The sequence below is a fragment of the Pholis gunnellus genome, assembly GCF_910591455.1.
Source record: "Pholis gunnellus genome assembly, chromosome: 23".
Taxonomy (NCBI): Eukaryota; Metazoa; Chordata; class Actinopteri; order Perciformes; family Pholidae; genus Pholis; species Pholis gunnellus.
Genome location: NC_136550.1, coordinates 16,301,167 through 16,314,993, shown reverse-complemented (window position 1 = coordinate 16,314,993; position 13,827 = coordinate 16,301,167). Strand labels below are relative to the sequence as shown.

At 39.8% G+C, this 13,827-nt stretch overlaps 1 protein-coding gene across 1 annotated transcript in view; it reads left to right on the top strand.

Moving 5' to 3' along the window:
- ablim2 (actin binding LIM protein family, member 2) overlaps positions 1-13,827 on the top strand; it is an 85,958-nt gene that overhangs the window by 37,444 nt on the left and 34,687 nt on the right. Inside the window, exons 3-5 of the mRNA XM_079184724.1 lie at positions 6,346-6,529; positions 12,877-12,989; positions 13,148-13,274. Coding sequence (XP_079040850.1) covers positions 6,346-6,529; positions 12,877-12,989; positions 13,148-13,274 — 424 coding nt within the window. The remainder of the gene's footprint in view (positions 1-6,345; positions 6,530-12,876; positions 12,990-13,147; positions 13,275-13,827) is intronic.

Below are 13,827 nucleotides of genomic sequence, written 5' to 3'. Positions count from 1 at the left end.
TAGTGATTGAAAGCTTTTGCGACTTCAGCTGGGTTATTTGACAGCTTTCCATTTATGTTAAGTTCCTGCAGCTTCCTTACTTTGTTGAAATGTCCCATTAGCTTGTGTAACTGATCCCAGATCATTTTAGTATTACCTCTTGCCTTTTCTATTATAGTCAGGAAAAAATCTGCCTTAGTTTTTCTTAATTTCTTTACCACTTTGTTCCTCAGCATAGCAAAATGTTGTCTGTCATGGCTCGATTTATTTTTAATTGCAGTTTTTAAGACACAATCCCGCTCTTTCATTAATTTGAAGATATCATCATTTATCCAAGGAACAGTGTGTTTGATATTTATGTGCCTACATTTGCGATTAAAATCCTTGATAGTGTTCTCTAATTTTTGTGAGAATTTGTTACTGTCTTCCTCAATGTCTATTCCCAACAGTTGTTCATCCCAGTCAATTAGTTGAACAGTGTTTTTAAAATGTTCTTGATTGTTTTGGGGGATCCCTGACAGAAGGCATAACATGCTTGCTGGTTAGTTTCCTGGCTACCAGAGTCAGATTGTGGTCGGAAAGACCAGTTACCATATTGAGAGATTTTAGAACTCTCTCAGGCCTATTACTAAATATGAAATCAATTTGGGTCCTGGAGGAATTTGTTATTCTTGTGGGCCCACTGATCAACTGCACAAGGTCAAAGTCATCAGTTATCAGTTTAAGATTCTTTCTAGATGATTTGTCCTCCCAATTGATGTTAAAATCACCCATAATAATTACCTCTTTACTGAAATTGCATTCTTTTAATAGTTTCTCAAATTCCTCATAGAACTATTATTGGAAGAGGGAGGCCGATAAACTACAATACGTGTGAAAGACGTAGGATTAGCGGCTCGACTCCAATTCCCTCCTGATGTCCGAGCTCCTTACCCTATCTCTAAGGCTGAGCCCGGCCACCCTACGGAGGAAACTCATTTCGGCTACTTGTAGCTGCGACCTTGTCCTTTTGGTCACGACCCAGAGTTCGTGACCATACGTGAGGGTAGGAACGTAGACCGACCAGTAAATTAAGACTCAGCGCCTGCTTTACTGCTGCAGCCGCACTGATCTGCCTGTCGATCTCCCGCTCCATCTTACCCTCACTCGTGAACAAGACCCCGAGATACTAGTACTCCTTCGCTTGAGGAAGGCACTCCGTCCCCACCTGAGGGAGCAATCCACCGGTTTCCGGCAGAGCACCATGGCCTGAGATTTGGAGGTATCTCTCTGTAAATTTTAATATGTTTCTCCTTGCACTGATTGTTGTTGATTGTTAAATGTTATGCACCTCCCGTCATGTCAAATTCCTTGTATGTTCAACATACCATGGCAATAAACGGTTCTGATTCTGATTCTGGTCAGTGAACTCCAGATGGGGGGAGGATGGGGAGAGTGTGAGAAGAGAGGAAAGGGACCTGGATGGAGTCTGGGGGGTGTAAGTAGGTGCTGGTGAGGGAGGTAAAGACTCCTTAGTTGGGGGCATCCTTCCCGTAAGGTCTCCATGGCGATGCTGTGTGGTTATCTCTTGTCTAGACTCCTCTTGTCTCTTGTCCCTTGTCCTTGGCAGGAGGAACAGACAGATGACGCAGGAATAAAAATAGGTTTGAGGTAAACAGTTTTACCCCTGACTTGTTCAGGCAAACTCCATGTGCCTTAAAAAGATGTCCGCGCTCCCAGAAAAGCTAGAACTTGTTGATAAAATGTAGTGAATTGTCAGTACATGCAGTTGACAGCCATTTGTTCAGTGCTAACAGCCTGTTGAATCCTTCATCTCCTCTGACTGGTGGAAGAGGGCCACTGATAAACACCTCAGCATTGACAGAGCTGACTGTGTTTAACAGATCAATAATGTCTTGCTTCAGAACTTCAGACTGTATTTTCACAATATCACAGGATGTCCAGGATTTTGTATTTCATGTTAGAGACCATATCTTTCGGAAAGCAGATTATTTTGGTATTCTTGCTGCACAATGTTCTGACATCTTTTACAGCATAGTCACCAACAATCAGAGTCTCAGGCCCAGTCATTAGCTTTCCCTGCTCTCAGTTCTTACACTGCTTTGAGAAGATAGCTGCTTATCCAGGTCATCAGATGGAAGTTTAGGGTCCTGCGACAATGGAGCAAATCTGTTTTGAAGTTGTAGGCTTGGTTGTTGTGGAGGTTTTTTGCTGGTTTTACTTTTCTCAGCTGTCCTTGGCTTTGTCCGGCTGAGTGCAGGGGTTGAGGAGGAGTTCTGCCTGTGTGCTAGTGCAGGCCAGCCAGTCGCATCACAAATCTCAGGGCGCTGGGCTCTGCCTGTTAGTCGTCCTCCCACATCCTGAGGGTATGATTTTCTCTTCGGCTTTGCACCGAGAGAGTTCCAGGGAGGACTACCATTTGAAGATACATTATCTGCTCTCTCCTGTTTCTTGGTAGGCCTGGTGGTGCTTGTTAGCTGTGTCTTCGCTTGCGTTTGTCCAATGTTTTGAGTCCATGATAAAGTGGTATCATTCCCACACAGTCCATTTACCTCCACGTTTACTTCTAGTCGGTGGATTTTTCTTTCCAAGACTGCAATCTTCTGCAGGAGTTTGTGGTAGTCGTCCGTGGAGAAGGGAGGCATCTTGCTGCTACTTAGCTTAGCTGCTAGTTAGCATTAGCTAACAACCCAAATAACTCGACAGCTTTCTGGATTCGTCTTCACTCAAACATTGAAGAGTGATATATCTGATATATCTGAATATATTTGAATAAGAAAAACAAGAAGAAAAACTAGAAAATTTCGCAAGAAATTTTGACAGTGTGGCTTCTATTGCCCGAAGACGTCGCAATATATAGCTACACAGGCCGATGTTACCGGTAGTATCGTTGCGGTTCGATTGAGATGTCGCTTCTCTCTTTTCTGCATTTAAGATCCATACTCTTGAATTTAATCTTGTATAACGGTTTCAATTTCCTGTACATGTGAGTTTTTCACACACCAAGCCGGATCAAGTGCTGTCTGTCTGCAACATGCAGTTAAATATATTGTCCACCGTTAATGGTGTTAGCCTTGGAGCTAGTTTTCTTGTGTGTATTGAGAGAGACCGCTAGTCATGGTCATTACTTTATAACAATGAACAACCCACAACTAACGCTCTTTAACAGAGCAAATCACAACGACACAACAGTGTCAGACAGACAGGCAGACAGACAGTTAGATGACTGAGTGAGTGTGAGAGAGAGACAGACAGGCAGACAGACAGTTATATGTACTGAGTGAGTGAGTGAGACAGGCAGATAGACAGTTTTATGTACTGAGTGAGTGAGACAGACCGACAGACAGACAGACAGACTCAGACCGTTAGATGGACTGAGTGAGTGAGACAGGCAGACAGACAGTTATATATACTGACTGAGTGAGTGAGACAGGCAGACAGACAGTTTTATGTACTGAGTGAGTGAGACAGACAGACAGACAGACACGTTTATGTACTCAGTGAGTGAGTGAGACAGACAGACAGACGGTCTAAAAATGACTGAATATCTCCAAGTTGTGTGCGTGTGTAGAGAGAGAGCGTGCCTGCGTGCGTGTGTGTATCTGGTTGCCATGGTGAGGACGCACCTGGTGTTAGAAGCAGACTGATTATTAAGAAGCGATTTTCAACAAAACTACCTGTCGAACATATGCTCTTTATACCAAAACCAGTCAACCTCAAAAAACATCAATCTCCATTGATATCTCAAAAAACATCAATCTCCATTAATGTCTCATTCAAAAAAGATTGCAAAAAGCTGAATAATTCAAAATGTTTAAAGATTAGAAACATGAAGAGATATAGCACCCTTCTGCTGAAAGAGCTGAACATTTTGATATTTGAACGGTTTTTGTGGCTTAAAGAAATGTCAGCAGTAGTGATATTTGTAGTAGTAGTAGTAGTAGTAGTAGAAGTTGTAGTTGTAGTAGAAGTATTATAAGTAGTAGAAGTACTAGTAGCATTTGAATAAGTACTCGTAGTAGCAGTCGTGATTTTTGTAGTGGGTAGCAAAAGTTGTAGTTATAGTAGAAGTATTATTACTAGTAGAAGTATTAATAATTAGAAGTAGTAGAAGTAGTAGTATCAGTAATTGTAGTAATACCTATAGTAGTGGTCGTGGTATTTAATATAACAGTAGTAGTAGTAGTAGTAGTAGTAGTAGTAGTAGTAGTGGTAGTAGTACTAGTAGCAGTCTTACTAATAGATGTAGTAGTATTAGTACTGGCAGTAGCATGAATAGCAGTAGTAGTAGTTGTAGTATAAGTAATAGTAGTAGTGGTAGTAATAGCAGTAGTGGTAGTAATAATATTGATGGTAGCAGTAATAGCAGTAGCAGTAGTAGTAGCAGTAATAATAGCAAAAGTAGTAGTAGTAGCAGTAGTAGTAATACTAGAAATATTAGCAGCCGTAGTAGTAGTTGTTGCAGTATTAGTAAGAGCATTAATTATTTCAACAAAAAAGCCTAATTTTATGCTTAATGTTTAAATACAATTAATCCATAAGGCTTTTATTTTGAAAGGGTGGGACTGGGTGGGGGAGAGGAGACAGAATCATAATGTTTGACACACATAAACAGAGGTTATTAAATGACAGGTTTCATCACAAGCATTTCAGTTTAAATTCACTCTCTGGGGCTTTTATTTTGAAATGGAGGGTGTGGGGGGGGGGGGAGGAGACAGAATCATAATGCTAGATAAACACAGACAGGTTATTAAATGACAGGCTTCATCACAAGCATTTCAGTTAGAATTAATTCTGTGGGGCTTTTATTTTGAAATGGTGTGTGTGTGGGTGGGGGGGGGGGGGGGGGGGCTGGGGAGTCCTCTAAAAGTATCTAAGACCTGAATGAGAGAGACACACAGAGATAGATAGAGAGAGGAGTGTATGTGCACATGTGCCTGTGAGTCTGTGTGTTTATAAACATCCCTAATTAGAAACACCTGTGTGCCAGCAGCATTTTAATGGAGATAAAACTGTGAAACACCTCTCAAACAAATCCTCAAAAACCCCATAACCGTAGCTCCTATTGCTCCGATATCAATACATGAGCGGAAGGATGAGTTGAACAACAGATCCTGTGAAAATTGTGTCTGTAGTGTAAAAAATGTGGCTAAACTGGCGATGTAGAAATGGGGTACCGAGTTCTGTGGAAGATGTTTTTGCAGCAAGATTTAACATTGGTCTCTATGGAGCAGAAAGTTGGTTATTTGAAAATATTCTCCATAGAAACCCATTTGAATGGTTTCAGTAGCTTAAAATATGAAGGAGCAGAAGCGTTTCAAAAAACGTACGGAAGAAATATAATAATATAAGGAAGAATAAAGAAACAGGATAACAATAGTTGGAATGCTTAAAAGCATTCCAACAATAAGCCCGCAGGATTACAGTCAGTGTGCTTTGGCACAGGCAGTTCTACTGCCTTTGTGCCACAAAGCCACACTGAACAAGAACATTAGCAGTAAAATGTAAGCAGAGGCAAGAGCAAGCAGCAAAGCGTCTGCACTGTAAGAAAGCAGGAAGTAGAGTACTGTGTAGCATGTAGTGTAAATTGCTTTGAGTAGTTGGAGGAGTAGAAATATATATATAAATTAAGCCTATTTAACATTTACAGTAAATACTGTACTGTAGTATATAGTGTAGTATATAGTATACTGTAGGACAGTTTAATATAGTACAGTACAGTTTACTGTAGAACAGTATAGTATGGTACATTTTAGTTTTGTATACTCTAGTACAGTGTAGTACAGCTTACTGTAGTATAGTTTAGTATATAGTTTAGCATAGCATAGCTTCGTAAACTGTACATAAGTATAGTATAGTATACTTTAGTACAGTAGTATAAGATAATGTTGTACAGTATACTTTACAGTATAGTATAGCTTACTGTTGACTATACTGCACTACATTATAGTACAGTTTGATGTAGTACAGTAAACATACCATACCATTATCTTTGAAGGAAACAAGGTTAAAGGTAACAACCAATATGACCACGAATCTAAGAGTGTTCAGCCATGCTAGCAGCAGTAGGAGCTGTTCTTAGGTACAGTGGTGCATTGAGCTAATAATGGACCACATAAATAGGAGATTTAGAAATAAATAGGAGATTTAGAAGTATTCTAACTCATAAAACACATTTGGATTATAAATTAGCTTGAAGACATTCATGTTGCAGGGGAAGGTATTTTCTTTTTATTGTCTCATCAATTTTGTCTACTATGTCTGACTCTTCTTCTTTCCCATCCTTCTCTTTTCCCATTCTCTTTTCCCTCTCTTCTTCGATACCCCTTCACCCTCCCTCCCTCTCTTCGTCCTCTCTTATTGCAGTATGTGGTTGTGAACTGGCCCAGGGAGGATTCTTCGTGCGGCAGGGAGAATACATCTGTACTCTGGACTACCAGCGAATGTATGGAACTCGCTGCTTCAGCTGCCAGGACTTCATTGAAGGGGAGGTGGTGTCCGCCCTGGGAAAGACTTACCACCCCCGCTGCTTCGTCTGCGCTTCCTGCAAGTAAGAAACTGGGAAGTAGAGTCCAAAACCATATTTAAAGAAGCTGTAATTACCACTCTGAACATTAACAAAACAGCTATGATCTGCTTTGTAAAGATATAGTAGAATAATGTCTACCTGAGCAGAGAATGAAGTATATTATGGCGGTTACAGCTGATATTGGGTCCCGACCAACAGCTGACCTGTTACTGTGAACAGTGACACAGTGACGTGTGTCAATGAACTTTGAAAATGTGAACATCTGCAATTCCAAGATAACTGAGCAAAGTCCATCACCTGAATGTGATGATTGAAAACTCCAGAACACCTATTAAATTGACCATGATGTAACATTCTTTTGTGAACTGATAGTTCAGGTATTTGAAAGTGTGGTTGTATGAGGTACTTATCCATAGACAGTGTATTACCTACAGTAGACGGTGGTCGGTACGCCTCCAGTTTGGAGAAACAGACACGAGTACCGGCAAAGCAGCAAAGCAATGTCCTGCTGTGGACGGGGAAATCAGCTAAATGTATTGAAGCCACTTAATGCAAAGACCAACCTAAAAAATTCAAAACAGTTTAAGTGTACGCTATATTGAGAACATTTTCACAGGTTTACCTTGCCGTGAGACAGATCTATGTGTCCGGCAGGGAACTGAAGCTGTTATCTATGCTCTTGCCAAAGCTACCAGACTCCATTAAATTTTACCTTGCAGAACAATGGGGGTGCTGGTCTACTTTAAAGGAACCAAACTATCCCTTTAGCACTTGACTCAGGACTTAAACATCCCCATTTCATCCTGTTCAGCTTTCATACAAATTAACATGTAATATCTCTTGAAATTAGGTTTATATATTATATATATATATATACTATTTTTATTCATATATCATTAAGGGAAACTCTAACGCTAAACCGTTATAACATTTATCGGCCTATTAATCCTAACATTCATTTGTTAAGAACAATTTTTCCCACTGTGTCCAGGGTGTCTTTATGTCCTTACAGGTCTCCAACTATTAATATACGATTAAATATACCGTAATATTAAATATATGTGACAGAATTTAATAGTCTTACTTTAATGCAAAATGTGTATCATCATCAGCTTGTTGCCCGACCCTTCCTTGTAATTCCCAATAACAAAAAATTTGAAATACAAAAAAAAAATTTCATTGGAAAATATTGCACCACAATCATCATTTACAAGTACATATATGTGTGTGTGCATGTGCAATCATATCGCGGTGATCCCCATACTGAACAGATCAGCATGTTCCAGTATGGTGTTTGAGGTTTGTAATGTAATCATTAAACTTCTGTGCTCCTCTTATAACAAACATCGCTTTTGTGGCAGCACACTGGCTTATTGTGTGTAATATAAAAATAGGTCTGAGAGAAAAAGAGCAAATGCTGCCCTCAGCTGTGTGAGTGTCTCATGGTCTCATTGTTGATCATAGATAATTCATCAAGAGTAATCCAGCTCTGTTTGAAACTGTCTGTGTTTCTGCCTGTCTGCATGCAAAGTGCTGCTTCACAATTCACCTGCCTGTCTCACTACATACACTCTGGCTGTATTTCACCGTACGTTCATCAACTCTGATACACTGAGGTTTTCCGTAAAGATTCCATCTGCACTTGCTCAGTTTCAAGTAAATAATTATACAAACAAATACAATAGTTAATGGAACCAACACATATTTGTGCAGAATCAACAAACCTGACACTGATGAAATAAACTAAAGATCATGTAACAAGGTACGATGAAGTATTGTTTATCGAATGTGTTCTGCTGTAAAGACCAGAGGGGTTTTCTTTATCATTTTAAGTTTAAAAGTTTTTTTTTAAAGTATGCCACACTAAATAGGCACATTTTAGGATCTTCCTCTGCATAAGTCTGTGTGCTGCCCCGTAGATGTTCTTATTTTATCTGCGGACCAAATACTCTATGGTGTCACGCACGTCATCTATTGCTGATTTACTGCTAACATGACTTAGTTTAGCATGTTAGAATGCAACAATTTCATAGTTACCAGTAAACACAAGATACAGCTGAGGTTGATGGGATTGTCATTAGTTTTGCAGGTAGTTTGACTTGACAATAGCACTATCACTAGATTAAAATATTAAATTATGAACAAATTATCCGATAGTTGTTGAACATCATGTCCAACATGTCAAACTGATGGTGGCCAATATATACTGTAAGTGAGACTTTAAAATATATTTAAATTTCTTTAAATATGTCAACCTTAAAAAAATGACTTTTTTTACTGTTTATACATGAATAAGCTAAAATCTCAGCCCAGTCTGCCTGGATGTATTCTTCTCTCAGAAGCTGGATGTGACAGTGTGACATCAGCTCTAATATCACATTTACAAGCTGTAGGAAGCAGCATGTGGCAGCCAGTCAGAGCCCTGCTCTGCCAAGGCATCATCACTCCTTTGGTACTTGTGAAAGCAGCTGTGTTGGAGCAGCATGTGCAAACATCCAGGAGACATTAACATTGTTTCATTGTGTTGGTAATATCCCTCTTCACAGTATAATGGCATTTGTCTCTAAAGGCATTTGGCTGGTGAATACGATGAATCAATTAATTAATTTGACATTTTTTTAGCAGCAACTTCCATGTCTCAATGTTGCAGCTAGTGTCAATGTGCCTTAATGTGCACTTCTTCAATTGCCTACTAGATGTGGCCTTCAAGAAAACCCTGTAAAAAAAGTAGATACCTTTGTCTCATAAAAAAGATAAGCTCTCAACACTGGGAACTTGGTCACACTGATCGTTGAACACCTCATTCCAGAATCATGGGCATTAATCTGCTTCTATGACACCCTGTTGGAAAGCCTTTCTACCAGATGTTGAACCTGGCTGCAGGGATATGCTCCCATCCAGCCAAAAGAGCATTAATGAGGTCCAACACTTATGATAAGGACTGGATCGCAGCTCATCTCAAAGGTGTTCGGTGGATTGAGGTGAGGGTTCTGTACAAGGCAGTTAAATTCTTCCACACCAAACCTGGAAAACCATTTCTTTAAGGAGCGGGCTTTGTGGTTTTTGGCATGTTGAAACAGGAAAGGGACAAACACAAGACACAAAGTTGGAAGCACACTATTTATTGGGAAGAACAAAATATGTGCAGGCTGAAGCACTTAAATCTTGGTCTCAAAATGTGACAAATGTGTTTACATTCTGCAGGTGACACTTTTATTTACCTCTCTGCACTTTCTAAGAAAGAGGTTTTTTTGTTTTTTGTAATCTGCTTTAAACATTGTACAACACTAAATGAATTGGAAGTAGCCAGTGGTGTATAGTAACGAAGTAGAAATACTTCGTTACTGTACTTAAGTTGTTTTTTTGGATATCTGTACTTTACTTTACTATTTATACTTCTGTTGACTTTTACTTTTACTTCACTACATTTTGCAAAGAAAACTGATACTTTGACTCCGATACATTTCCCCTGAAACCTTCGTTACTCGCTACAAAATAAAATCTATCTTTAGAAAAAAAAATGAATCATGAGACCAACGTCGGGGACTGTGGTGGAACACAGACTGCAAGCAAGCAGGTTTGGCGAATCAGTGGACCTAGCTTGCAAGTTAAACCATTGGTTAATCATGTTAATGCGCAACTGCAAACAAGTGCTCTCAAAGCCGCGTTTTTTTGATTCCCAGTGATGCCCAGGATGCTCGCTAGAGAGCGACTACATGAGTAGAATTCCACTCTACGATGACTGATTTCATGATGGAAGCAGAAATGGAAGCACCTGCTGCTCCCGCAACAAAACGACGGTGGTGACGAAGACCAACACCGTGGCCATATTTGCGAGAAATGTTTTCTTATGTTGGAGTGAAAGATTCTTCTTACCGGATGAAGTGCCTCTTATGCTTACCCGAAGCTACTGAAATATTGGCATTCAAAAACTCCCCATCCAACCACAGGGAACACATTGGGGTAAATTAAGATGAATCCCATGAGCCGCAACGTTAATGTTTAGTTATCATAATTATCATAAACCTGTTAAGATATCTAGCAGTGTTTCCCACAGGATTGGAGTATATCTTTGGCGGGGGAGGGGGGGGGAGACAGGTGTCTGATCTTCTAATTTAGCTATACATGGTGTATGTTAGGCTAACGTTCGCTAGCTATCATAAATCAAATGAGACAATTAGTGTAGTAGACAGATCACTAGCGAGTTAGTGAGCTGAGGAAGTGTTGACAGTTGTGAGATGTTGTTGATTTGAGTCATCATAGCTATAATCACTGCAGTACTAGTTGGCTAACGTTAGCTAACTGAACGTTAGCTAGCCACCACACCATATGATTGACAGAATCCGTGAGAGCGCCGCATTACGATTTGTAATACTTTAGTATTCATCATGTTTTGATATTTGAGTCATTTTGTGGATGATCAGATCGAGTTATGATGGTAGCAGTCGACCAATTGCAGATTCAGTTTGAGCAAAACCTTTGCCTGTTGTGTTCAAATCAGGCCCATAGTTTATAGTAGATGCAAAAGTATACTTATGTACAATATATGATGTTGAACATTGTTGCTCCTGGATGAATCACAGCCAACCCAATTATTTTCAACACAACTCCTTGTCCTTGGTCATGGTGGCCACAGCACTTAAAAGAATAAACTTCCTAATTCTCAAAATTCTGACCCTTTGCTTTTTTATTAACAGCATTTACTTGTACTTTTACTTTCAATACTTAAGTACATTAATATCAGAAAATTACTTTTGATACTTAAGTACAGTAAATATCAGATACTTTAAGACTTTTACTCAACTAGTATTTTAATAGGTGACTTTCACTTTTACTGGAGTCGTTTTCCAGTAAGGTATCTTTACTTTTACTCAAGTATGGCTTTTGGGTACTTTATACACCACTGGAAGTCGCTAAAGATACCAAAAACAAAAACAGAAAGAACAATGGTGAACAAATTCTAAGAAATCAGATCTTACCCTACTTATCCCTGTGCTGACATTGATTTGCTAATATCTTGAGTCCTGCTTTTATTTTGAGGGAAGAAGAATCTTCTCTCTGTTCCTTTGGGTACTCCTGAACAGCAACAGACATCACATACAGACATGCACACCGTTAACCACGGTGCTCTGATGTTTATTACACGTAGTGCTAGACCAAAGGTGCACAAACCTTTGCAAACAGGGATATCCACACTTAATACAAATGCAAATTCAGTTCACTAAAACTCTGATGAAGAGGCCGATGAGAATGTGTTGTTACAAGCAAACATTTTTAGGGTTTTAACAACTTATACACATGATAGGTAATTATTCGCAACCTCCACTGGCTCCCGGTCAAATACACAATAGACTTTAAAATATTGCTCACCACCTACAAAGCCCTTAACAAGCTGGCCCCTCCCTACCTTTCAGACCTCCTCCCCCTCCACGCCCCAACCCGTTGCCTCAGGTCCGCCGGTGCAAACGCTCTTAAGACCATCAGGACCAAGAACCGGACCTGGGGTGACAGGGCCTTCTCAGCTGCTGCACCCCCCCTCTGGAACGCCCTCCCCATCCACATCCATGAGGCTCCCTCCCTATCATCATTCAAACAAGCCCTCAAAACCCACCTCTTCAAACTCGCCTTCCTGCTAACCCCTGCACCGTACCCTCCACTACATGACCCATTCTCCAGTTCTTTTTTTTTACCAAAAATGTTCTGTTTGTTTGTTTGTTTGCTCCTCTGTCACTTTTTTTGTTCGTTTTGTTTGACCTATGTAAAGCGTCTTTGGGTACTTAGAAAAGCGCTATATAAAATGTAAATATTATTATTATTATTATTCTCATAAATGTTTTCTGATTGAAAAAGTAAATTAAATTAATATAAAAAAGACTAATAAATGCAGAATTAATCAAATGAAAATGAAATAAAATTCAAGTCAAACTGTGCTGTATATGACATACTAAAATACATGCAAGAAAAAAAAGCTAAAAAACATTCTCTGGTATTTAGACACTTGAACTCTAAATTTCTAAAATACAGGCGATGGTCCTATTAAGCTTGTTGAAACATTCTGATCCTATTACTAAAAATGTCCGTTATATGTCCATGCCTTATGATAAAAAAATCACATCTAGTCGTCAGTATATTATTTGTGTTTTTACTTCATGTATCATAGGACTCCTTCAGGTGTGGGAAGATTGTAATAATCTGTCTGCAATGAAACTTGCTCACCCTGCCTCATAAAGCTGCTGAGCCACCTAAAACAGTTGCGGCTGACGATGATCTAAATATGGTTGCAGTGGCTTAGAATGACTTTGTATGCTTTGGGAAGTACAACCCAAAGCCCCCTACTGCTGTCCTGATGTTCTGTTTTCTGTTTGCAGACAGCCGTTCCCGGCCGGCGACCGAGTGACATTTAATGGGAAGGAGTGTATCTGCCAAAAGTGTACCCAGCCTCTCGCTGCCAACAGCCCTGCACCCATACAGGCTGTCCACAGTCAGTACTTTGTTTATGTTTCTATCTCTCTGTGATTGTCTCTCCTTTGTACCCTTCAAACTATTATTTTTTTCAAACTGCTCATTATCATAATTTTCTGTTCCCTTAAATGGTGTTAAGTCTTTCCACTCTTAGTACATCAAAATGTCTCCCTGCAGACTGCTGCGGCTGTGGGAAGGAGTTTAAGAATGAACAGTCTCTTGTAGCGCTGGAAAAGCACTGGCACCTGGGCTGCTTCAAATGTAAAGTCTGCAACAAGGTGCTCAATGCCGAGTACATCAGCAAGTAAGTCAGTCTGGCTGCTGTATACAGTGCTATAACTACTTCATAAACAATATTACCTCCATGCAAAGGGATTCTGTATGTTAAGCTGATATCAAATGGTTAGTATTGGATGTCACGATACTTACTATCACCTAACGATATTTTTATTTGGTCACAAAAATGTCATCTTTGCTCAAGTAGAGACTGAGATTCAATGTAAAAACACTTTATCTTTTATATATAAATATATATATATATTAGTGCTGGGCAAGTTAACGTGTTATTATCGCGTTAGCGCATTAATTAATGCCGACAATTATATTATCGCGCGTTAACGCAGGTTTTTTTTTTTATTATTAAGCGGACATTTTTAACACAAGAACCAGGTAGCAAGCAGTGAACAGCTGTGTTTGTGTGGCGTCACATCATTCTTCCCCCCGGATCCGGAACCCCTCCCTACACTCCGTCACCGTCGTTCACTCTTGTCTCACACACACACACACACACACACACGCGCGCGCGCGCGCGATCGTCTCGTTACAGGATCGTCTCGTGACTGTTGTGAAGTGGAGCT